Source organism: Palaemon carinicauda, chromosome 40, assembly GCF_036898095.1.
Source record: "Palaemon carinicauda isolate YSFRI2023 chromosome 40, ASM3689809v2, whole genome shotgun sequence".
Lineage (NCBI taxonomy): Eukaryota > Metazoa > Arthropoda > Malacostraca > Decapoda > Palaemonidae > Palaemon > Palaemon carinicauda.
In genome coordinates this window covers 15,731,796-15,758,945 of record NC_090764.1, presented here as the reverse complement: position 1 = coordinate 15,758,945, position 27,150 = coordinate 15,731,796, and the positions used below count along the sequence as shown (strand labels likewise).

The window sequence follows — 27,150 nt, the reverse complement described above, 5'->3', positions numbered from 1 at the left end:
TTTTCCAATAGGTTGCGTCGAATATACTTTGCAGAGATCTAAATTGTTTAAAGGCCACGGAAGTTGCGACAGCTCTAACTTCGTGTGTCCTTACCTTCAGCAAAGCTTGGTCTTCCTCATTCAGATGGGAATGAGCTTCTCGTATTAACAGTCTGATAAAAAAGGATAAAGCATTCTTTGACATAGGCAAAGATGGATTCTTAACTGAACACCATAAAGCTTCAGACGGGCCTCGTAAAGGTTTTTAAATAGAACTTAAGAGCTCTTACAGGACATAAGACTCTTTCTAGTTCATTTCCAACCATACGATAAGTTTGGAATATCGAACGATATTGGTCAAGGCCGAGAAGGCAGCTCGTGTTTGGCTAGAAAACCAAGTTGTAGAACATGTAGCCGTTTCGGATGAGAATCCGATGTTCTTGCTGAAGGTATGAATCTCACTGACTCTTTTAGCTGTGGCTAAGCATATCAGGAAAAGAGTCTTAAAGGTGAGATCTTTCAGGGAGGCTGATTGTAGCGGTTCGAACCTGTCTGACATAAGGAATCTTAGTACCACGTCTAAATTCCAACCAGGTGTAACCAAACGACGCTCCTTCGTGGTCTCAAAAGACTTAAGGAGGTCCTGTAGATCTTTATTGTTGGAAAGATCTAAGCCTCTGTGACGGAAGACTGATGCCAACATGCTTCTGTAACCCTTGATAGTGGGAGCTGAAAGAGATCGTTCTTTCCTCAGATAAAAGAGAAAGTCAGCTATTTGAGTTATAGAGGTACTGGTCGAGGATACGGATACTGACTTGCACCAGTTTCGGAAGATTTCCCACTTCGATTGGTAGACTCTAAGGGTGGATGTTCTCCTTGCTCTAGCAATCGCTCTGGTTGCCTCCTTCGAAAAGCCTCTAGCTCTCGAGAGTCTTTCAATAGTCTGAAGGCAGTCAGACGAAGAGCGTGGAGGCCTTGGTGTACCTTCTTTACGCGTGGCTGACGTAGAAGGTCCACCCTTAGGGGAAGTGTTCTGGGAACGTCTACTAGCCATCGAAGTACCTCGGTGAGCCATTCTCTCGCGGGCCAGAGGGAAGCAACTAGCGTCAACCTTGTCCCTTCGTGAGAGGCGAACTTCTGCAGTACCTTGTTGACGATCTTGAACGGAGGGAATGCATATAGATCTAGATGTGACCAATCTAGTAGAAAGGCATCTATATGAACTGCTGCTGGGTCCGGGATTGGTGAGCAAAATATTGGGAGCCTCTTGGTCATCGAGGTTGCGAAGAGATCTATGGTTGGCTGGCCCCAGGTGGCCCAAAGTCTCTTGCATACATCCTTGTGGAGGGTCCATTCTGATGGAATTATTTGTCCCTTCCAACTGAGACAATCTGCCATGACATTCAAGTTGCCTTGGATGAACCTCGTTACTAGTGAAATGTCTAGACCTTTTGACCAGGTGAGGAGGTCCCTTGCGATCTCGTACCATGTCAGAGAGTAGGTCCCTCCTTGCTTGGAGATGTACGCCAAAGCCGTGGTGTTGTCCGAGTTCACCTCCACCACTTTGCCTTGAAGGAGAGACCTGAAGCTTTTCCAGGTCAGACGTACTGCCAGTAGCTTCTTGCAGTTGAAATGCATTGTCCTTTGACTCGAGTTCCATAATCCCGAGCATTCCCTACCGTCTAATGTCGCACCCCAGCCTACGTCCGATGCGTCCGAGAAGAGAACGTGGTTGGGAGTCTGAACAGTCAGGGGAAGACCCTCTCTAAGGTTGATATAGTCCTTTCACCAAGTCAGACCAGACTTTATCTTTCCGGAAACCGGGATCGAGACCGCTTCTAGCGTCTTGTCCTTTTTCCAGTGAAAAGCTAGATGGTATAGAAGAGGACGGAGGTGTAGTCTTCCTAGTGACACAAATTGATCCACGGATGACAGTGTCCCTACCAGACTCATCCACAGCCTGACTGGGCAGCGTTCCTTCTTCAGCATCTTCTGGATGGATAGCAGGGCTGGGGGTTGATCGTCTTGTTCAGCAACGTCCTCCTCAGAGGGTTCCTCATCCGAAACTGATGAGGAAACGGCAACGGAGTGGGCAACGTCTGACTCGCTGAATCCGGTCGCACTGGTGGATGCGTGACGGAGCCGGACGCAATATCATGGCACTGCTGCACAGTCTGTGAACTGTCAACAACCATGGGTGCGCGAGGAAGTACAGCGTCAACCCGAAACTGTCTAGACTGTCTGGGTTGTGCAGTCAACACCCTACCGGGTTGCTGAGGTTGACGCACTGCGTCACAACAAGTCACCTCTGCTGGTTGTTGAACGTCTTCCTAGTGATACACTGAACGTCAACAACCACCTCCGAGCGTCGCTTAACGTCAACGTGCGACTGGCAACCCACACTGGGTCGCATCGGTGGAGGAACCACCTCAACTGGCAGACGCGAGTAGGATACCTCAGCGTCAACAGGGCGCACAACCAACCGGTTGGAAGGTTGTTGGCCAGAAGGTTCTTCTCCGTATTTAAGTCCTCTATCAAGGACACAAGCTTGGACTGCATGTCTTGCAGCAAAGCCCATTTAGGGTCTACGGGAGCAGGTGTGGCAACAGACGGGGTTAGCGACTGAGGCGGAACCATTTACCATCCCTGGAAGCCTTGTTATGTGTGACATAATAGTACAGCAAAACTTCAAAGGCTCGACAAAAGTTGAGAAGTTGACCTGTAAACAACTTGGAGCGTCTCCTGGCTAGGCGCCAGGGCGAGTCTACCAGAATTGAGAAGTCTATCTGGGCAGAGGCATGAACTCCCAAGCCGAGAACTTCTCTCGTGTCCTATCAGACTCTCGCTCTATAAGCCAGTTTAAAAGAAGGGAAATCAAAGGCTGTATCCCTAAAACTCCTCCTGGTGCAAAAACCAGTCGCCTAGCCAACGTAACGCTCTCTAGGAGAGCGAGAGAGCACTAGCTTAACAACGGCTTCGAAGTAGCTAGGCCTAGTGTAAGTTCTGACGTTAGGCGAACGAGGAGCAGCAGTTACAAGATCCGGACGAAGATCCTTAAAAAATCATCATGATTTAATTAAAGTCCATAGGAGGCTAAGCAGCTTAAGGCTCCTCTCCAAATGACAGAGTCCTCAAAGGAATATCAGTAGGAGGGAGAACAGCACTTTCTCATCTACAGGAACCTTGTCCGAGAAAAGCTAGGTTATCTCAGTGAGGGTCTCACTGGTGCATTAGCAGCAGACCAGAAGGCAACGTTATGTAACTGCTTGACAGTCTGTGAACTGTCAAAAACTGAACTGTCAACCACAACAGGTGCGTGAGGACATACAGCACTGGTGCATTAGTAGCAGACCAGAAGGCAACGTCATGTAACTGCTTGACAGTCTGTGAACTGTCAACAACTGAACTGTCAACCACAACAGGTGCGTGAGGACATACAGTGTTCACTCGAGACTGCTTTGACTGTCTATACTGAGCAGTCAAAACAACTCTAGAATGCGGAGGTTGCCGCACCGCGTCAAAACAAAACAACTTAGGTTGTTGTTGTAACTCGCGAACGTCAACGGAGGGTTCCGTGCGTCTGTGAACGTCAACGTGCGGCTGGCAGGGTACACTGCGCATGGGTGGTGGAACTCTCACAGCCGGAGTGAGGGAGCAGGTAGCGTCAGCGTCTACTGTACGCACAACCGTGGTTGGTTGTAGGCTAACGGGTGCAGCGTCAACCTTCTCCGCACGATACTCCTGCATAAAAGATGCTAACTGTGTCTGCATAGACTGTAGCAAAGACCACTTAGGGTCTACAGCAGCAGGTGCGGCAACAGACGGTGTTACTGCCTGTTGCGGTACCGCTTTGCCTCTCTTAGGAGGTGAGCAGTCGTCGGAAGACTGCAGCGAATCCGAACTGACCCAGTGGCTACAACTGGGCCGTTGGACTTGCGCGGAAGGGACCGACTTGCACTTAATAAGCTGCGAGACCTTGGTCCATGGTTTCTTACGAGAAACCTCTTCCGCAGACGAGAAGTAAATGGGCTCTCTCGTCTTTGTGTGGGTGGGGCGATCTTGGGTAGATACGCCCGAAACCACGGAGGGAAACGTCTGTTCGTTGATCAAGGCCTGACGAACCCATAAGTCGTTCGACATTACTTCTCCCCTGGGCTTGGGAGCTTGCAAGAGGTCCCGGACTAGGTGAACGACAGGCACGAACAGACGAACCCTCGGACGCAACACTGTAACACTTTGCGCATATCACTTTATCACTTCGATTTTCTGTTTTGCACTTATTTCACTGAAATCGAAACTTTTACTGATTTCTACCTGAAACACGCAATTCTACCCTTCATTAAAAGGTAGTAATTGCGAAAACAGTTGTATAATGCAGCTCATTAATACTAGCAAAAACAGAAAACATATATAAAGATAAAGAATTCAGTGGCTGGGAAAGAGACTAAACACTAGTTCAAATAAACTACGTTTACAATCTCTCACCGCACATAGCCTGGGGACAAGAATAAAACCCTAGAAACGTTTTACCTTCTTCCCCGTACAGCGACTAGGGAGGAGAGTAACACGAGAACAACTGTACCCGCTTGAACGGAACGTTTTTTCTCCTCTCTCTCCCTCCGTCTCTATCTCTCTCTCTCTTTCTCTCTTGATTTCGCACCTGAGAGAAGAGCCCAATTATATATCGTCAAAACATGTTATTTGGCTAAAGGAAAAAAACTGAAAGGTTTTCCAAATAAAAAGTTCCTTTAATTTAGAATTTAAACCATTTAAGCTAAGAAAGAATGAACGAAACGTCAGAATCGATTTATTCTTACTGCAAAGTGAAACCGTGATACACTCTCTCTCTATCGTAACGATAGATCGCATGTTGAACGTCCTGAACGTCAACAACTGCGTAGTCTAAAAAACTAAACGTTAGTTCATCTTTGAAAACAGTACGAGACTGTCAAAGAAATTCTTTCATAAAACATTAAATTTAAAAAGTTTTAAATTCTTTAAAGGCTAAATACGATATAACGGGCTCAACGTTGATTAACTTCGGTTCCAAGTTAGGACCGCCTACTATCAGGAAAGGTCGCATATAAACAAAACATAAAAATTTCTTTTTATATGTTTATAATAAATGGAAAGTTAATCGAAGAGGCCTAATAAAGGCGGAGAGATATAAAATATATAGATCTATAACGTGTTAAGCAAAATTACTAAAAACCTAAACACACTTCCGTCTAAGGGAAGGGTCGGCCATTTAAAAGTGAAAGAGAGTCCATACTCTCTTTGTCACCATAATTAAATCTATCCAAAACGAGTTCAAGTTTTGAGATGAAGATAAAACCCCTGCATAGCGAAAGCTCAAAACTAGAATAGTGTACTTCACCAAATAGTTGTGAAAACAAATCCAGTTAGTAACAGCGTATTTAGTAGGTCTTGCCAGTGGCACGACAGAGAGAAAATTGGTTCTGTGTTGACATGGAGTACTTGAGTACCTGCTCGACAGATGGCGCAGTTGATGTACACCCCCACCTGTATAGCGATCGCTGGCGTATTTTGTCCTTAGGTTTTTCTGTCGGGCAGCAGAGCTGACAGCTATATGATCACCGGCTAAGTTTAATATTGAAAATTAAAATATACTGTATAAGTACAGTAGTGCATATGCAATCTCTTCATTTGTTTTACAACAAATACACATATATTTATCTATATCCTTGCCCTTCACAAATCCTAAGTCAGATTGAAAAGAATGATTTTTTACTTTATTTGTCAGGCCAATTATCATAAAGAGTGAAGCACACAACCTCTGCATAACTTAAGATAATTCATTTAAATGAGCTCTTTTATTGCATTAAAGTATATTTTTTTCAATTCAAAGTTGTTTAGGGTGATGGTTAAATGAGTAGGAAACCTATAATGTAAAGTAAAAAAATATGACCAAATTCTAAATTTCAACTTGGAATCCATGTACATGTTTTTCAACCTAAAATCTTTTCATTGAAAAGTAAATTGAATGACATTAAAACTATTGATTTTCTCATAATTCTGAGTAGAAGAAACTGGATAATATTGCTTAGTGGTATGATTCACTAAAAAAAAAAAAAAAAAAAAAATTTCACAGCACTTGTTTAAAAGTTTCAGTAAAGAAATACAGTATAGTACTTATACTGTATGCTAAAATTTTATAATTGTTAAAGACTGAAAAATAATAACAGACAAAATGAAACCGTGCCATTTCTGTAGTAAATACTGAAAAAAGTGAAAAAATTCACTTTGATTTAAAATTATATTGCATGTTTTATATACATTGGTTAATACTGTACATAAAATAACATAAAGGGCAAAGAATAAAAAGGACTAATGAATTTTAAGTTTGTTCGTATGTTATGTAATGTACAGCATTTTCTTTTTGATCCAAAGTATAAATGCCTATACAATATTCTTAAGGTAAAATAAATGCACAACAAACCAAAACACTGTATAACAAACTAATGTGCTAATACACCGCAAACCATAATATATACTTTAAAAATTCACCACAAGTTTCATCCAGTCTTGACAAATTAATAAATATAAGATTATATTTGTTGCCACAAACTTTAATGTAGCAGATAAGGAGACAATTACAAAATACTAGAAATCATCAAATCTATCATTTATATTTTCTGGGAAGCTTGATTAAACTCCAGTACAGTATTGTATATATAATTCAAGAAAAGTTACCACTGTAATCATTTCAATGCAAACTACTAAGGTAATTTTTTTTTTGGCACCATACTACTAATATGTTTGCTCTTTGAGATATTTAAGACTTGACAAGAAAATTTTAATTACAGTACTAATAAGTGAAAATCAGTTGTTTAGACTTTAGAATAATTTTAAAATTTTACTAAAACCTAAATTCTTTTAAAATCTACGACCCTCCAAAAACAAAATTAAAAAATTCAAATTGCGATAAACTTCAAAGGAAAAGATTTCAACAAATTAAAATATTTTTGAGTTATTTTATATGCACTTATCACCATCGTCATAAATATATAAACAATTAATTTTATTGGTCAGATTTTATAAATAAACTATTTAAAGACAATTAGGTGATCTTAGGACTAAAGAGGAAGGAGATTTTTTTATTATTTCCTTGATAAAAAACTGCGAAAATTTTCATGGCCCCTTTAATATTTTCCTTGGGAATAAAGTTATGGGGAAAAAAAGCTAAATCTTTTAATGTTGCAATCTGTCAGATGTCATGTATTTCAATCATCTGAGAGTCAAACAGGATGTTTACAAACATGACCAATCTTTCTTCGTTGTCATGGATAATCTATTATTAGCTGCTAAACATATTATAATAATGTAATGATAATGTATATTATTATTCCTATTATAATTATTATTATAAAAAACAAACAGTACTTAAGTATATCATGACGTACCATAAAGTCTGGAACTCACAACACAGTAAGCAGATGATAAGTATGAATGTACGAATTATTTGCTTCCTACAACCAAGTTACAACACTGCGGTACATGGAAAGTGAAAATATTCTGAATTAATATTTCTTTTTAATTCTAATCAGCTGCATAAATGGAAGAGATGCTTGATATAGTAACAAATGAATGAAGTACATTATTGGAAATATAATTTCTATGGTCAGGTTATTTCGAGGTACAAGGATATCCTCCCTGAACTCAGGCTTAAATGAAATATAATGAACTTAATCTGGAAATTAGTTTATAAGTAATGATGATCCCTTATGTCCTTTTATAAAAATTAGTCATGGAAAGCTCCATGAGATAAAGAAAACTGGACCCAGTAAAAGGAAAGAGAATAAAGCACACTAGCTATTCTAGTATGCTATATAACCAGTGGAAAAGTGGACTCCCTTTTCCATCAGGCAGTCACACTTAAGGACATAGGACATTTGAGAATGCTCATGAAATAAATGACTTCAATCCCTTTGAAGTCTGCCCTTAAGAAGACCCGAGCAACTTTGAGGTCCAAGTCTGCTCCTTTGACTATCTCTATCTTTCGCAAAGGCTTGGATTCTATCACTCCCTTTTGTTTGCCAGGCCAGAAGTGGTATGAGTAGGAGAGAAACCAGAGGATGTTAGGGTACATTGCAAATGCGAAGAGGATGGTGTTGAGAAGGTATGTCTTGGATACGAGGGACTTCCCTGATGCCTTTGAATTTTCTAACATCGAAAATATCTGGATTCAGCAATTTTTTTTTTTTTTACTAATGAAAGTCTCCAGAGCTGTTAGTCAATAGACTCACCATAGCAACCATGAGGAACCTAGGGGGAGGCTCTATCCAAGTAGGCCCCAATATTGGACACCTATGATTTTTGTGGTAGCTTATTGGAAACTTCCCTGCCTAGCTACCTGTTGGACAGGGATTTGAGACCCACTAAAGCATGATAGTTTCTTGTAGTGCCTGCAACCTTATCATCCTTGTGAGCTAGGGATTGGGGGGGGGAGGGGAGTTGGGAAGCCTATAGGTCTACCTGCTGAGTCATCCGCAACCATTACTTGGCCCTCAACTATTAACCCAGTCACCATTACATAGAATCAGGCAAAAGAACACAACCAGTGCACTATCCAACAGAAATTTTCATTTTATCCCTACTGGATTGACTTCAACGATGAGACAGCAGTCTCCCATTTTTTCAAGAAAGGTTAACGACAATCTACAGAGAAGCCCTGTGACAAGTTGCAAAAGGGAAAAGGAGGATGGTAGTCCCGTGTTATTTTTCAGCCAGTTGAAGCTTGTCTCTATAAATTCTAGAAATCACTGATATAGGTGAGAATGAAGCTTGGGCTATGAGATCATCACTGATGGCTACAGACTTCCATTTCAGGAGAAAAACTCCCATATGCAAAATATCCAGTAAGACTTAATGCCAGATTCCAGGCATTGGACAATGAGGGGAAGTCAGTGCTTTTAAATACCTGTACTATATGTTCATTGCTACGGTATTTACAGTAGTGCGTTTGCTTAGTTACACATCTAACATTCCACTTTTTAATATTATTTGTTGCTGTATACATTGGTTTTCAATTTAAGGCTTCGTATATTGCCGATAAGTAATCTTTTATGAGTTTCTGATGGTAATTACATTGTCTTTATTGAAACATTAAAGGATCCACATTGAGAGCTAATGTGAATCATGAACTCACCGTATCTATTTTCTTTTTGAGCGAGATGTGAGGTGAAATCTTTTTGATTTTCACTTGCCATTACCATTTTATTTCATTCATTTTTTTCTTCTCCATAGCTTGGCATAGGTGTTTGTTTAATGATTTCAGGTTTACTGTTTATGTTAGTTTCTTTCTAAGGTAATGTGTTTCACTTGAGAACAGCTATATTTCATGGTTTTAGGAGAAGATTTGATATAAGTGCAAAATAAAATTAATCAGGATTGGAGCTGTGAGTATTACTAGGGCGCTTTACAACAGGACTCATTGTAAAGAAAATGATCATGTTCCAAATTAAAATTTTCAAATAAAAAACTGGGTTAAATCCTAAATGACCATAACTCCTCCACTTAATCAATCTATATCTACATCTTTTATGGAATTGGTTATGATTGAATGCTCTCTGTTTAATATAGAATATAAAACAACTTACAGATCTGCAAAAAAATTGCCATAGAGTAGGAAAAGCATGTATAAGAATGAATTAAAATAATCCAAAAAAATCCAGTCAAAGTTGAACATCAATTCTTCCTCTATCCGCTGGATAGATATGTTCAAGACGTTTCAAACATCTTAACATAATCATGCAGTTACTTACTCACTTCAGAAATCGGAGAATAACTGTTTAGAATCTTGTTGAAAATTCATATCACATTCCATTATCAAAAGTTCATAAATATGGTATTAACTATATTGAAAATGGTTCAATGCGATTTTTAGAGATTGGAGCACAGCAAAATAAGTATGATATGATTGCTTCAAACAAAATGGTGCCATACTTGTTGATGTCCAAGTGACAGCATGCACATCATGTAAATAGTGATAGATCTCTTTTCAGGAAATTTTTCCTAAATTGGGTATCTCGTGCACACCTAAAAGGATTATTTTCCAATCTCTCTTTACACTCTAGTTATTTGACTGTGTGGCTAGGTAATTGGGAATGATTGTAGCTTATTAAATCGAGGGAAATTTTTATGCAAAGTTTAAAATCAAAGTCAGAAAAAAACTGCCAAGTTACCATTGTCAAGAAAAACAAGACTTTTAAGAACCTCTTTGTTTTCTTGGTTCACAACTATAGTATAATTTCTTCTTTCGTTGGATTTCTGCAAAAAATCACTTGCCCAATTCTGCCAATGAGTTTATATACTTATGACTGACCATAGCATTCACCAAGGCTACTCTACATTTAGGGTTAATTCTTGTTATGATGAGTGTCATACACACAAATCATACTCAAGTTGTTTACCTTTCTTTTGAAATTTAATGGAAGGGATTAGTTGATTATTGAGTTTTCAGGCATCATAAGAAAAGCAAATTCAACACACAACCAAAGGAAGATATTTCTTAGAATTACGCCATCACATCAATGAGCCACTAAAATTTTGTTGCGACTCACATTCTAAATAAGCCAATAATTATAGACAGGAAACCTGGCATTACTCTAAAAATTACAGCTCTTCAGAAATAATAAAGTGGAATCTAAAAATATGTGATGGATATGAGCTTTGACATAGTGGAGTTGAAATTGTGGTCAGAAAATCATGATGAATTATCATTATGGATTAGTTTATCTATATTACTATTGTTATTATATCAACAAGGAAAGCAGCCCAGTGCTCGGAGATTTAAGTTTAAGTAGGGCAAAAATGTGTGTAAAAATAATTGTAAGCTCAATAGCTATGCGAGAAGAAAGAAAAAATAAGAAAGTAAGAGGGAAATAAAGCTGCCAAGAACCTCTAGTACTCCCTAAAATACACCATATAAGTCACAAGTAGGCAGTTGATCCCAGATGAGGGGACCCATATGTCATGCAACCCTAAAAACAGTGCAACATATGTATACAAAAACAATACTTTACAATTATCTTTTGATTTTCTTGTGCATTTTGAGGGAAAATTCATTTGTTCATAAGTCATAGCTATGAGTCATGTCGTTTGTTATCCCGAGATACAAGAAATTTGAAAGTAGGTGAAATTCTTGTTTTGGATCATAAAGTATTAAACAGGATTTTTGGAAACAATCCTAAAATTTCTAAACATGAATGTTTAAGCAACCTATTCTCTTATTTCTGGACAAGAGAGATCAGGTTTTGAGAGAGCATAGAGTCAGAAGAATGAAAGTAAACATTTCATGGCAGGATAACCCCTGGTTAATAGACAACAGCTTGTACAAACACTGACACAGTATATAAATAATCTCACATATATGTGCTCTAAAAAACCTAAATATCCTCAGTTACAACTATATATTATATCTTTGAAAACCTAACATCCAGTATCACACATCAGCATTATCTACTGTATTGTTTTTTGGAAGCCCAATACTACCACAGACAACTATTCAATTGAAACGATGTAATTTTCTATACATTACGGCAAAAAGTATGGTGGCTTGAAATGCGATTAATATTGAAATTTCACCTGGGAATCTGATTAATTAATCTATTTTTTTTTTCTATTAAATAAAAGACCAATATAGATTCAGAGCATAAGTAAAATAAAATCAGGTACTGCCTCATTTACCAACACAGACATGCATACACCATAAGTCTAAAAAGAGCAGTATAATAGAAAATTCTTTTCAGAGAACCTTTCCTCAAACCATACTAACAAACAACAGTATAAGCAGCTTTCATTTGCCCTTATCTCAACTTGCCTTTGGGTCAGTCTTGCCCTTTTCACTCATGCCATTTTCTGCATTTTTCACCTCCTTACCTTCGTCAATGCATTTTTCATCATTTTCCATTGCACTTTTTAGATTTCCACTGGGTGTATCAGCACTTTCTTTTCTCTCCAACTCTCCATTCTGCTGAGGATTTTGACTTTTCCCAGGGACAGTTAATTCGTTTGTATTCCTATCCTGTTTTTCGGAAACATTCTCCTTTACCTTCTCTCCTCTACATTCCAGACTATTAACACTGCTAGAAATTTCTAAATTAGTATTGACTGCAGCATTCCTTTTTGGATCCTTGAGAGTTGTACATGCTGCATATGTTACTTCATCCAGACTGGCTAATTGAGGTAAAACCTGAAATATGAAATATTTTATGAACAAATTTTTTAGTTTTTAAGTGGTTAATCCTAAATGGATCCCTGAATACAGTGAAACATCTGGCTACTTTGTATATTTCATAGTAAATAAATAATTTTGATGAAGGAAAAACCTATTTTGGGGGAGGATCTGTGTGGTTCTCAAGGATTTGACTGTAAAGACTTGAATAGAAAATCCAATATGACATGATATGCCACAGAAATATTTACCACCCTGTCATAGAGCCATGATATCAATGTGCAAATCACACTCATTTTGTGTAAGGCATATCCATGAGTTCAGTGTCTATTGAAACCTTCACAGCTGCTCCAATGATGAATTTGTCTGATATATGTCGACACGATCACCCACTAGGAACCATTAATAATCTTGAAAACAATGCTTACCATCTTTTCTATTTAGGAAAATGTTTGTTATGTCAGACTTCGCTTCAGGAGTCTATGGAGCTGTGCGGCTCTAGGAGACCAAACAGCACTTCCCCAAAAATAGTTCCCCCCCCCTTCACGAACCATTTGTTTCTATGTGTATACAAACCTTGCAACCTTCAAAATAGAGGATGTCTTCGGTCGAAAAGCTTGAAAGGCTGTTCAAGTTTTTAATGAGGTAGTCAACAACAGAAAGTGAGCACGGGGGAGTAGCCCTACCCACTCTCCTGTCAATGAATCTTCACTTTTGTGTTTGGCCACAATGAGTACAGCTGTTCAGACATTCCCCATTTTTAAGGACTCATATTTGTATAGGTAGGAATATGAAAATTCTTTTTAAAATTTGTTTCACTACCTTGTACAAATTCAGAAATATTTTAAAGTTAAAGGTTATGGTGATCTTTAACTTTAAAATTAGGTTGATTACAATATTCATAAAACTAAACTAACCAAATTAATAAAAAATGTTAATTCATGACCAAATTTAGCTTCACTGATTGACAAATGTTTCATAATTAAATTCATTATTATATTTTTTACATTTTCTAAATATAATAAAATAATTTCATAAAGAAATTCAATCTCCTAAATAGTAAATGATTAAGAATGATCAAACTACTTGTACAAATTACATAATACATTTATTCTTTTACCTCTTCTGTAGCATCTTCTGACGTTTCATTCATGCCATCAACCATTTCAAGTTTTGCCATTAGCTCAGACAATTTATTTGCTTTTCTTAATTCATTAGCTTCGATGATGCGGCACAAATGTTCAGTGAGCAATTCCTTTTTCTCCAGCTTATTAAATAACTGTAATTTAGCATCAATAAATTCCTTCTCTGCCTTATCATAACGCTTCCTGAAAGTTTATGAAGAAAGCACTTTACTAAGTTAAGATTTACAGTATTTGGAAATAGCTATAAACTTCTAGTTTTCATACTGTAACTACATTTCTGAAATATTACATAAATTGTTGGTACATCCCACTTTTAATGACACCAGTATTAAAGACATGAAATGGATGAAAAGGTTACCGTCACAATGAAAGAAAGTGCAGCTAAATGAACAAAATATAACTTGAATCTAACCAAAAGTAAGTGCTTGTTACAGGATTAAAAGGTACAAATACGAAAAACACACACACAAAACTCTTTAGTTACTATACTAAAAAGACAGACACAACTATTTACTTCCTGTGCACAATTGATGTCTAGATACTACTAACATTACTAATTGTATTTTATTTTAATTCAGGAATATGAGAACATTATTTGAACCAGAACTAAAGCTATGGAAAAAAACCCGTACCCTTGCAATTATTTATAGTGGAAGAATTTAGTCTTGATTCATTGTAAAAAAAAATACTTTGTGTTCAGTTAGATTTATGAATTTAGGGTATATAGCCCAGTGTTGGGGCCTGTAAGGCTATTCTATACCCAAGTACAACTGGAAGTAAACCCTGCAGTTTTACTATGAAGGCAATAGTTAGAAAAGATTGGACAGCAATAAAAAGAAAGGGAGCAGGTAAAGTAGACAGAAGTAAAGCAAGAGCAGCTAAAGGTTGAAGGAAAGTTATAAAGACCATGGAGTATTCCTACAGTGTACCATGTGCGACACACTGACGACACTATCCCTCCTACTGGGGAAACTCGTTTAAAGGCTATGATTTCACAGAACTATAAGTACATAATCCCATGGTAAACTTCCTTTGTTATACTCAAATAGGCTATCACAAACTCATGATACAGGACACAACAAAAGACTAAGAAAAGCATTGGAATGAGCATGTGTATCTTAATGCTGGTTACAACAAAGGAATCGATACATGCACGTGCCAATTCACTGATTCAGCTGAATGTTAGGCGGCAGACATATAGATAAATGTATAATTTTGGATGATAACCTGTAGTATCAATTAGTCAACCATGTTAGCGAGTCTGCAAGTCTGCAGACAAGGAGGCAGGACAGCTATATTTCTATTCGAGGAATATTTAATTCAGAAGAGCTTATGTTTTTTGCGTGTGTTTATATTTGTGCATCTGTACAAATTACTCCATTATCATTATCTTTGCAATAAAACATGACAATAATACAGACAGAAAGAAAAAATGAAAAGGAGCTGTTTTCAACCTGAGTTGGGAGTTGTAAATGAAATGTTTTTTCTAAATGTTTCAGTTACCACTAATCATCAGAAAAAAATGTATGACCATTTGTAAAACAAGTTTGTACCTGTTCACTAGAACATATCAAAATAATACTTACTGGGCTTCATTAAATTCTAAACTAGCAACCTCTATTTGATCTCTTAGGATGGAAACATCAGTAGAAAGAAGGGTGTCCAACTTGGCTAATTCAGATTGTATCTGCTTCAATTTTTGTGCTTCCGACTGAGTGCGGCGACTCCTGAGGAACCAAAAGAAATAACAAATAGCAATTAAAAGTTATTTAAAGAACAATAACAAACAACGAGAAGATACAGAAATCCCTTGCTTCTGTTCATAACATTTCTGTAATATGATTAGTGCTTTTCTATGTGCTGCTTTTGGATATGAGAATCAAAAGTCCCTATTTTCAAACGTGAAAAATAAAAGTCGGAGAAAATCATTGTACTGTATATGGAATTTTTAACAAATAAATTATGAGTAGTTGTTGATGAACACCATAGTGACTGCATAGATATAATTTATGGTGTTCCTCAGGGACCTTTATTCTTTATTTCATATAGGCATGATGTGTGATTTTGCCTCATAAACAAGAGTTTTGCTTAGGCAAATGATGCTAAAATTTTTGCATTAATTCTATCTCTTGAGTCAAGACTTGTGATTACTTAATCATTTAATCTAGACCTGTAAATATTAGATAATTTAACCATACTAAAGGTACTATTATGAATAGGTCTATGACATAAGCCCCTCCACACAAATATTTCCCTGACCATGTTTCTTTAACTACAAGGAGCTAAATTAAATTTCTAGGAGGCATTTTTGAGGGAAAATTAATTTTTAAGAAATATGTCTAGTTTCTTTTTTCATTTCACAGAAATTGTTTCACTGATAAGTCTTGTAAGATGTATAGAGACTTGTTTGTCTTGAGAAAATTATTTAATTCTTTTATTCTCCCATGTTTTGAATATTGTTCTCTTTGGTACCTGAGACTTCTTAAACTGTTAGACAAAAACTTGAACACTTTATTATAATAAATTTCTTATCTTTAATCTTAATTAATATCAGGCACCATCTTTCAATTAAATCACTGAGCATGCTCTAAGCATAAGACTGCGTGATTCTGACCGTTTGGATTCAAAGCTTCCCAGGCTTTACCATCTGTCAATTCTAGCAGTCTTGCTCTTTCTTTCGTTAAGTCCATTACTACACAGTAGGCTTTAGTGGAACAAGGATTGATTGAGAGATTGAAATAAAAGTTGGCTGGCGTTATGATATATGGAACCTAGGATATCAAACTTACTTAATAATAGGTCATTTGAAAGCCAATTTGCTCTAACACAAAATTAATTTTGCCCTTAAGAATTGATAATTTTGTAAGTTGCCTAGCTATGTAAAATGTAGATACCTGATCAATTTTATATAATTTTAGGTCATTCATATACAAATTTGTTTTAAATTTGTTTAATTACCGTACATTGGATTAATCAGTTTTATACCATGAAAATCCTGTAAAAATTCAATTTGAAATTTTACCTTTAAACTTCATACTTATTGATTTTAAACTTTGTTAACCGAGTGTATAGGTAACATTAAGGTAGGCTTAATAACTCTCTAATAACGAACATTTGGAACTAACCTCCCATACTGTTCCTACTGTTGAGAGTATCGTATTTCATAATGTAAGCAGGATGAACAAATGTTATTACCTGTCAGCAATGGCTTTTGACAGAATCTCCCTTCTTCTCCTGTTTTGTTCTTCCATCATCTTTTGGCGTTTCTGAAATTTTTCTAGAGATGCTTTGTCACTCCCTCTTTCACTGTCTTCATCAATACCATGATCAAGAAGCTCCTCTGCTTCTGCCTTATCATTTTCAAAACGATCATCTTCTGTTGGTGAATTTGTTGAAACTACTTCGTAGGAATTATTTTCTCGTAAACGAATCTTGACATTTTTCGGATGACTCCCTGCAACACACATCAAAACATGATTACCTCCATTACTTATAGCTACCTAATTAAATTGTAGAAATTAATTACTTTGAGAGTGAAAGATAGAGAGTTAGGGAGGCTACTATAAAATCCATGAAAAAATAAATTGCTAAATACAGGAAATTACATATGGAATTCCAAAATGTCATTTCTGGTTCCTAACTTAGAATGCCAGCATCTTATTCAGGTTCTTGAAAACTGTAGACACTGAAAAATAACATTATTAAGGAAAAGATAAGTAAGGTTTTGAAAAAGCTCAGATACTTGCTCCTGGAATCTTCTCCATGATGAGATCTAAAATATGCTTTCTTTAAACCCAATGCTTAGCAAACTACTTATAAAACAATAAGCTCATCTCTACTAACCCTTACTATTTAACTGCTTTAAGCAAGATTGACCCCAAGACAGTCCTCAAGTTAGTAATCAAAGGGTTCTTTAGTTTTGTTTTCTGATATTTTAGATTACAGACAATCTGATTTATTGCTTATTCAAGTAAAAGCTTCAATATCTTCATAAATTTTTGTAGTTTTGGGATACAAAATATGTTGAGGTAGATGTTCAGAAGTCCAATTTGGATTGTAAAATGACTTGGTGCTTACAATAAGTACAGATAAAAGTTACAGTTGCCTCAGAATACTTACTCACATGGTTTGCACCATACAGTCATTTGAGCTGGATCCTTGTTAAGAGTTTCAACAACAGATGAGGCTAGGAACTCCCTTTAATGGAGAAGTTTTCACCAACATTAATCAATACTGTACTTCAACTACCTAGGTAGTATGTTGGCCAGGGCACTAGCCACCTGTTGAAATACTACCACTAGAGAGTTATGGGGTCTTTTGACCGGCCAGATGGTACTACATTGGATCCTTCTCTCTGGTTACGGTTTATTTTCCCTTTGCCTACACACATCCACACTGAATAGTCTGGCCTATTCTTTACATATTCTCCTCTGTCCTCATGGCAACACAGATTACCAAACAAGTCTTCATCACTCAAAGGGTTACTGCATTAATTGTTCAGTGGCCACTTTCCTTTTGGTAAGGGTACAAGAGACTCTTTAGCTATGGTCAGTAGCTCTTCTAGGAGAAGGACACTCCAAAATCAAACCATTGTTCTCTAGTCTTGGGTAGTGCCATAGCCTCTGTACCATGGTCTTCCACTATCTTGGGTTAGAGTTCTCTTGCTTGAGGGTACACTCGAGCACACTATTCTATCTTCTTTCTCTTCCTCTTGTTTTTTTTTTTTTAAGTTTTATAGTTTATATAGGAGATACTGCATTTATTTTAATGTTGTTACTCTTCCTAAAATATTCTATTTTCCTTTTTTCCTTTCCTCACTAGGCTATTTTCCCTGTTGGAGCCACTGGGCTTAGAGCATCCTGCTTTTCCAACTAGGGTTGTAGCTTAGCTAGTAATAATAATAATAATAGGGCACTAGAGCATTAATGTTTTTCTTACGGACATATTTTTATCTGAAAACGAAAATTCAAAATACATTACCTGTGGGAGATTTTGATGGTGATAATGGAACAGGAGAGGATGGGAGTGATGAGGAACTCTGAGGAGAATCTGGTGAAGGATAACCAGAAGATGGAGAGGGACTGGACAACTCTGGATCCTGAAAATATTACACAAATTTTAGTTTCTTGTATAATTTTTAGCATTACCAATACTACATGAAATTTTATCAATACCACCTCATGAAATCTAGTCAAATAATATCATAAACCACAGTAACTTTAGGCATACAAATTATAAACTTAGCCTAATTGATGAAAAATTTAATTTTAACGATAAAATTTATTTCATAAATTTCTTTGCGAATAGGGTTAAATGTCAACATCTATCATAAAATTCTAAAAATGTCACCTTTTCTTTCAATGTTAGCCTTATCCTAATGGTGTATTGGTTTAATATTGTGGTGAATGGCAACAACTGAGCTTTAGGAGTACAGTACCTCAATGGCCAACAATATTTCAATCTCGAAGATGAAACGTGTTATACGTCCTATTGACATCACTAGACTTTAGGGAGGAGAGACGCATGATAGCTCAGGTTTGGATGTGAATTATGAATTTTATTTTTAGAATTTAATCTATTTCTATGAATCATACCTGAGCTTCCCATGGTTGAAACCCAAGGTCCGATAAGAGCTGGTATAGTGAAAGAAAGAGCTTTTCACATTAAACCATTTAGTCAAAAAAATTATATCAATTCACCAGAGACTTGCCTTCAAGAAACCTAAGTTATCAAGTCAACAACTCATGAACTGGATAGATAAAATGAAAAAACTAAATATAATTAATTTAAGAAAGCACAGTAATTTGTATTTTTCCTAGCTATACAAACCTAAGTTCTTTAAAGTCTTCAAAGCAGGCTAGATTGGCCATTGAATTTGTTACTCACACTTTTATTAATAATTAACCATTAAAAAGGGATTTTGACGAAGGAAAAATCTATTTCTGGGGAGAGACCTGTGACGCCCGGTGAAAAGGTCCTTCTTTACACTTTTCTGATATAAATCTTCCAAATATACCAGAGAAAGATAAAAGCATGGAATGCAGAGGTTACTACCCTCGCGCGAGCACCTTGTGATGAATTAAATCCAAAAACGGGAAAAACACCAAGAGCACAAACAAATACGACTAAGCGAGCAAGTCCAAAACAGAAGGATGTCCTAGAGGGCGCTCGTGTTAGGTGTCGGTGGCGTGGTCCAAGTGTGGTTTCTAGGGCCTCTGTTATGGCCCTCCCCTTTGATGAAGGAATTATCTAAATGGAAGACAGCCTGTGAATAGTGGTTTTCACACGCCCCTGCTGTATACACGACACCCACAAGGTGCTCGCGCGAGGGTAGTAACCTCTGCATTCCATGCTTTTATCTTTCTCAGGTATAATTGGAAGATTTATATCAGAAAAGTGTAAAGAAGGACCTTTTCACCGGGCGTCACAGGTCGACCCAGAAAAACTACTAGACAAAGCCCAAATCAGGTTATGCTAGCCTAACCATAATTATAGTTTAACCACAAGGCTTGGAAAAATTTCCCTTTCATTTCATAACCCTCATTGTTTATAGTTAATTACTCATGCTGAAAATAGTAACCAGAGGGAAAAAAGAATGGTGCCAGTAATTCAAAATACAAAATATTCAACACTTTGACTAAAGTTATGAAAAGAGGAAACTTATAGGCTATGCCAGCTAAAATATAAAAACAAATCTAAATGTATTAATTAATTTCAAAAGGATTATCAAATTTTAAGACTGGGAAGGAAAGACAAATAAGGCCTAACCATATTTAAAAGAGGCTAGCAAAATTGCTAAAGGAGCCAACTGAATCAGTATAAAAACAGAACTTTCAAATAAAAAAACATAATTACTCAACTGCTGACACATTTAACCAAAATTCTATACTAGTACAGTATTATCACGACAATGTAATGAAAAGAAGAAAACATGATTACTGTACTGTTACCTGTCTTTACCATTTTGGTCTTCATATTCCACTTGAACAATATCAGAGTTGTTTACACTTAGTCGAAGAATAAGTAGATAGTGGTTGAGTCCAATTTGATATGCTTATAGCACTGCCTTCGACTGGGATGATGGTTCCTTTCTATGAGGTGATAACGTAGTAATGACACCACACACAACAGAACAATTTCTACAACTGAGGTGCTGTGTCAAGTTCTGGTGTACCTGAACTCAAAGATCTCCCTTATACACACCATGTGCATGCTTTACACATTGGTACACTGGCCCTTAAGCAAGGGTGCCTATATTTCTTTGATATTTATATCATATTGGATTTACTGTACTAGCCTTTCACGGGAAAGTTCTTGGAAACCAGAGACCACAAAGCACATTAACCATAAAAATTGCAAGAGAAGCAGGCAAAATAAGGAGGAAAATACCAAAGCAAGATACCAATGACTGCTTTTTGCCTTTTTAACGCAAGGTTCTACTCTTTTCTCCCAACAACTAAGACCAATCAGAACATTCCTTACAAGATATGCAAGGCTGGTCCCAGCAAAATAAAACGCACAGAATGGTCTACAATCTTTGAATATTTATTCTTTTCACAAAAAATGTTATTTTCATTAGTAAAATAAATTTTTGAATATACTTACCCGATAATCATGTAGCTGTCAACTCCGTTGCCCGACAGAATTCTACGGAAGGGATACGCCAGCGATCGCTATACAAGAGGGGGGTGTACTCACAAGCGCCACCTGTGGCCAGGTACTGCAGTACTTCTTGTTGACACCACCTCAATTTTTCCTCGGTCCACTGGTTCTATGGGGAGGAAGGGTGGGTCAATTAAATCATGATTATCGGGTAAGTATATTCAAAAATTTATTTTACTAATGAAAATAACATTTTTCAATATTAATCTTACCCGATAATCATGTAGCTGATTCACACCCAGGGAGGTGGGTGAAAACCAGTGTACATGTATATCAAGAAGCTAAGTATCCCGTATTTCATATTATCAGTTATTCAAAATAACAATGAAATTATAAGTACCTGGTAAGGAAGTCGAATTGAGCCATTACTCTGCCTTAAATAAGTTCGTCTTCCTTACTGAGCGCAGCGTTCCTCTTAGGAGGCTGAACAACTCTAAGGTGCTGAAGTATCAAGGGCTGCAACCCATACTAAAGGACCTCATCACAACCTTTAACCTCGGCGCTTCTCAAGAAAGAATTGACCACCCGCCAAATCAACAAGGATGTGGAAGGCTTCTTAGCCGACCATACAACCCATAAAAAGTATTCAAGAGAAAGGTTAAAAGGTTATGGGATTATGGGAATGTAGTGGCTGAGCCCCCGCCTACTACTGCATTCGTTGCTACGAATGGTCCCAGGGTGTAGCAGTACTCGTAAAGAGACTGGACATCTTTGAGATAGAATGATGCGAACACTGACTTGCTTCTCCAATAGGTTGCATCCATAACACTCTGCAGAGAACGGTTCTGTTTGAAGGCCACTGAAGTAGCCACAGCTCCCACTTCATGTGTCCTTACCTTCAGCAAAGCAAGGTCTTCTTCCTTCAGATGAGAATGTGCTTCCCTAATCAGAAGCCTGAATAGTAAGAAACTGAGTTCTTAGACCTTGGAAAAGAAGGTTTCTTGATAGCACACCATAAGGCTTCTGATTGTCCTCGTAAAGGTTAAGACCTTTTTAGATAGTACCTAAGAGCTCTAACTGGGCAAAGTACTCTCTCCAGTTCATTCCCCACCAAGTTGGATAGGCTTGGGATCTCGAACGACTTAGGCCAAGGACGTGAAGGAAGCTCGTTTAGCAAAAACCGAGCTGCAAGGAACATGTAGCCGTTTCAGATGTGAAAACAATGATCCTGCTGAAGGCGTGGATCTCACTTACTCTTTTAGCTGTTGTCAAGCACACGAGGAAAAGTTTTTAATGTGAGGTCCTAAAAAGAGGCTGATTGTAGGACCACGTCTAGATTCCAGCCTGGAGTGGACAACCGACGTTCCTTTGAGGTCTCAAAAGACCTAGGGAGGTCCTGTAGATCTTTGTTGGTGGAAAGATCCAAGCCTCTGTGGCGGAAAACCGCTGCCAACATACTTCTGTAACCCTTGATCGTAGGAGCTGAAAGGGATCTTACTTTCCTTAGATGTAACAGGAAGTCAGCAATCTGGGTTACAGTGGTACTGGTTGAGGAAACTGCATTGGTCTTGTACCAGCTACGGAAGACTTCCCCTTGAGACTGATAGATTCTGAGAGTGGATGTTCTCCTTGCTCTGGCAATCGCTCTGGCTGCCTCCTTCGAAAAGCCCCTAGCTCTTGAGAGTCTTTCGAAAGTCTGAAGGCAGTCAGACGAAGAGCGTGGAGGTTTGGGTGTACCTTCTTTACGTGAGGTTGACGTAGAAGGTTCACTCCTAGAGGAAGAGTCCTGGGAATGTCGACCAGCCATTGCAGTACCTCTATGAACCATTCTCTCGCGGGCCAGAGCGGAGCCAACCAACGTCAGCCGTGTCCCTTTGCGAGAGGAGAACTTCTGAAGTACCCTGTTGACAATCTTGAACGGCGGGAATGCATACAGGTCGAGATGGGACCAATCCAGCAGAACAGCATCCACGTGAACTGCTGCTGGGTCTGGAATCGGAGAACAATACAACAGGAGTCTCTAGGTTATCGAGGTAGCGAACAGATCTATGGTTGGCTGACCCCACAGGGCCCAAAGTCTGCTGCAAACATTCTTGTGAAGGGTCCACTCTGTGGGGATGACCTGACCCTTCCGGCTGAGGCGATCTGCCATGACATTCATACCGCCCTGAATGAACCTCGTTACCAGCGTGAGCTTTCGATCTTTTGACCAGATGAGGAGGTCCCTTGCGATCTAGAACAACTTCCACGAAAGAGTCCCTCCCTGCTTGAAGATGTAAGCCAGGGCTGTGGTGTTGTCAGAGTCCACCTCCACCACCTTGTTAAGCTGGAGGGACTTGAAGTTTATCAAGGCCAGAAGAACCGCCAACAACTCCTTGCAATTGATGTGAAGTGTCCTTTGCTCCTGATTCCATGTTCCCGAGCATTCCTGTCCGTCCAAAGTCGCACCCCAGCCCGTGTCTGATGCGTCCGAGAGGAGACGGCGGTCGGGTTTCTGAACAGCCAAAGGTAGACTTCCTTGAGAAGAAAGCTGTTCTTACACCACGCGAGAGAAGACCTCCTCTCTTCGGAAACAGGAACTGAGACCGTCTCTAGCGTCATGTCCTTTATCCAGTGAGCAGCTAGATGATACTGAAGGGGGGGGAGGTGGAGTCTCCCTAACACGATGAACAGGGCCAGCGATGAAAGTGTCCCTGTTAGACTCATCCACTACCTGACTGAGCATCGGTTCCTTCTCAGCATGCTCTGGATGCAATCTAGGGCTTGGAAGATCCTTGGGGCCGACGGAAAAGCCCGAAAAGCTCGACTCTGAAGATCCATACCCAGGTAGACAATGGTCTGGGATGGGACGAGCTGAGACTCCTCAAAATTGACCAGGAGGCCCAGTTCCTTGGTCAGATCCATAGTCCATCTGAGAATCTCCAGACAGCGACGACTTGTGGGAGCTCTTAAAAGCCAGTCGTCTGACGGAGCCGGACACAAGATCATGGTACTGCTGCACAGTCTGTGAACTGTCAACCATGGGGAAGCGAGGAAGTACAGTGACAACCCGAAGCTGTCTAGACTGTCTGGGTCGTACAGACAACTCCTTATCGGGTTGCTGAGGTTGCCGCACTGCGTCACAACAAGTCACTTCTGCTGGTTGTTGAACGTCTTCCCAGTGACACACTGACTCCGTAAACAAAAAATCCTCTAACAAGGACTAAGCTTGGACTGCATGTCTTGCAACACAGCTCAAGGTCTATGGGAGCAGGTGTGGTAACAGACGGGGTTAGCGACTGAAAGTGGAACCATTACCTTCCCTGGAAGCATGTTATGCTTAAATAAAAGTCCATAGGAGGCTACGCAGCTAAAGGCTCCTCTCCAAATGACAGAGTCCTCAAGGGAATATCAGAAGGAGGGAGAAAAGCACTTTCCCATCTACAGGGACCATATCCGAGAAAAGCTAAGTTCTCTCAGTGAGGGTTTCACTGGTGCAAAAGCAGCAGACTAGAAGGCAACGTTATGAAACTGCTTGACAGTCTAGTGAGTTGGCAACAACCAAAGATGTGTGACTGAGAAGCATGCGGTAAGGTATGCAGAGCATGCTGTATGCAGAGCATGCTGTATGCAGAGCATGCTGTATGTAGAGCATGCTGTAAGGTAAGCAGAGCATGTTGCATGGCGTGTAACATTTCTCAGAAATTCCATGACCAGTGCTAGATTGAGTAATATCGCATTACTGTCCATTGAAAGTGCACGTGTCGAGGGAATTGATTTAGACTGTTTTGTTGATGAATTTGATAGCCGGCATGAGTATCGTAGAATTAAGCTGCACTAAATATACGTACTATAATCTACTTCACCTCAGGAAAGGGAAACTCGCCCTGTTGGCAACACTGCATTACTTCATGCATGCTTGCATGGGGTTTTAATATCAACATAATATTTACATTACATTCATAACTCATGATTCATTTTGTTTTGAAGATATTTTTGCCATATTTTGCGATTTTGTTAAAAATATATTGCAAGGAATACATATATATTTTTTTTTTATAAGTAATACGAATAACCTCCATTATCATAATGTTTGTGTAGGCATACATGTATATGATTACAAATGCAAGTTATGAAAGTAATGAGGTGTTATTATTGTCATTTGTTATTTCAAAGTTGAATGGGAAGAGGCTCAAGTTGAGGAGAAAGTGGCAGATGCATGCGTTGAGGTGGCTGACTCATAGCATGAGGTTCCTGCCTCAAGAGTTGCGCTTGCCTCAAGGGTTGAGGTGGCTGCGCAGAGAGAGGCTCTTGACTCACGAGTTGAGGTTCTTGAGGTGTGAGCTGCGAGAGTTGAGGTAGCGGCTGCGCAGAACGCAGTTCCTGTCTCACGAGTTGAGGTTCCTGAGGAGCTAGCCTCAAGAGTTGAGGCTCTCGCCTTGAGGAAAGTTGAGGTAGCAGCTGCGAGAGCTGAGGTGGCTGCCTCAAGGATGGTAGAGGTTGTCGTACCTCAAAAGGTTGTTGCCTCGAAGATGGTCTAACTGCAAGAAAATCTTGCCTCAAGGCATAAGACTCCTGCTCCCATTGTTGAGGTTGCCTTAAGGAAGGTTGAGGTTGCTGCACAACGCTGGTAACTGGCAACTCCGAACGCGGTAGGGTAGCTTGAGGAACCTCAACTTCGTACGCCTGGCAGACTGGACTGCGGTGAGGCGGAGTGCTCGCAGGAGGAGGTGTAACCTTCTCAGCCTGAAACTCACGCATAAGACCGCAAGCTGCGACTGCATGGACTGCAGCAAAGTCATCTTGGGATCAACAGACGAAAAGGTCTGTTGAGGCAAAGCCTTAACAGAAGATGAGGTCTGTTGAGGCATCGCCTTACCTCTCTTAGGAGGTGTGCAGTCACCTGATGACTGCGGAGAGTCAGAGCTAACCCAAAGACTGCATCCGGGTTGTTGAACTCTAGAGGTCTGGACTTTACGTTTAAGAGGTCTTGAGACCTGAGTCCAGCGTTTTCTCCCCGAAATTTCTTTCGCAGACGAGCAAAATAAGGGCTCAATCGTCTGCGGGTGGGAGTGACGGTCTCTGTAAGACACGCCCGCAACCACCGAGGATACTTCTGTGCGCCGATCAAGGCCTGCCGAACCCTTTTGCCCTTCGACATTGCTTCTCCCCTGGGCTTGGGAGCTTGCAAGAGGTCCCGGACTGGGAGGACGACTGGCACGCACAGAAGTACCCTCACGCACAACACTGACACACTTTGCGCTAATCACTTATCACTTTTGATTTTCTGTTTGCACTTATTTCACTGAACTCGAAACTTTAAGTGGTTTGTACCTGAAACACGCAATTCTATCCTTCCTTAAAAGTTAGTAATTGCGAAAACAGAATTACAATGTAACAGAAAAATCTAATGAAAGATAAATAATTCAGTGGCTGGAAAGAGACTAAACACTAGATCAAATAAACTACGTTTAAAATCTCTCACCGCATAAAGCTTGAGAACAAGAATAAAACTCTAGAAACGTTTACCTTCTTCCCCTAAAGAGACTAGGGAGAAGAGCAAAAACGATAACAACGTTACTCGCTTGAACGAAACGTTTATCCAGCTCTCTCTCCCTCCGTCTCTATCTCTCTCTCTCTCTCTCTCTCTCTCTCTCTCTCTCTCTCTCTCTCTCTCTCTCTCTCTCTCTCTCTCTCTCTCTCTCTGACTTAGAACCTGAGAGAAGAGCCCAATCATATATATCGTTAAAACATATTATTGTTAAAGGAAAAAAAAAAGTGAAATATTTCCCAAATAAAAAGTTCCTTTATTAGAATTAAAACCATAAAGCAAAGAAAGAATGAACAAAACGCTAGAAACGGTTACTCTTACTGCAACGTGACACCGTGAAAATTCTCTCTCTATCGTAACGATAGAGCGCAAGTTGAACGTTCTGAACGTCAACAACTGCAGAGACAAAACAAAACGTTAGTTCAACTTTGAAAACAGTACGAGACTATCAAAGAAATTCTTTCAAAAACATTAAAATAGCATAATATGTAAACAGGTAAAACCGAAATGACGGGCTCAATGTTAATTAACTTCGGTACCAAGAAAAGACCGCCTACTATTAGGAAAGGTCGAATATAAACAAATATAAAAATTAATTTTAATAAGTTTATAATAAAAGGAAGTTAATCGAAGAGGCCTATAAAAGGCGGAGAGATATAAAATAAAGCTATAACTTTTGTTAAGCAAAATTAAGAAAG

At 38.9% G+C, this 27,150-nt stretch overlaps 2 protein-coding genes across 4 annotated transcripts in view; one reads left to right on the top strand and one right to left on the bottom strand.

Moving 5' to 3' along the window:
* Positions 1-27,150, top strand: part of LOC137631547 (phospholysine phosphohistidine inorganic pyrophosphate phosphatase-like) — a 197,866-nt gene that overhangs the window by 18,693 nt on the left and 152,023 nt on the right. The window lies entirely within an intron of this gene.
* Gorab (Golgin, RAB6 interacting) overlaps positions 8,487-27,150 on the bottom strand; it is a 37,604-nt gene continuing 18,940 nt past the window's right edge. For both annotated transcript variants that reach the window (XM_068363329.1, XM_068363330.1), the window contains exons 3-7: positions 18,301-18,418; positions 16,516-16,774; positions 14,907-15,047; positions 13,296-13,503; positions 8,487-12,193 (exon numbers count right to left, since the gene is read on the bottom strand). In XM_068363329.1, coding sequence (XP_068219430.1) covers positions 11,813-12,193; positions 13,296-13,503; positions 14,907-15,047; positions 16,516-16,774; positions 18,301-18,418 — 1,107 coding nt within the window. In that variant the 3' untranslated portion in view covers positions 8,487-11,812. The remainder of the gene's footprint in view (positions 12,194-13,295; positions 13,504-14,906; positions 15,048-16,515; positions 16,775-18,300; positions 18,419-27,150) is intronic.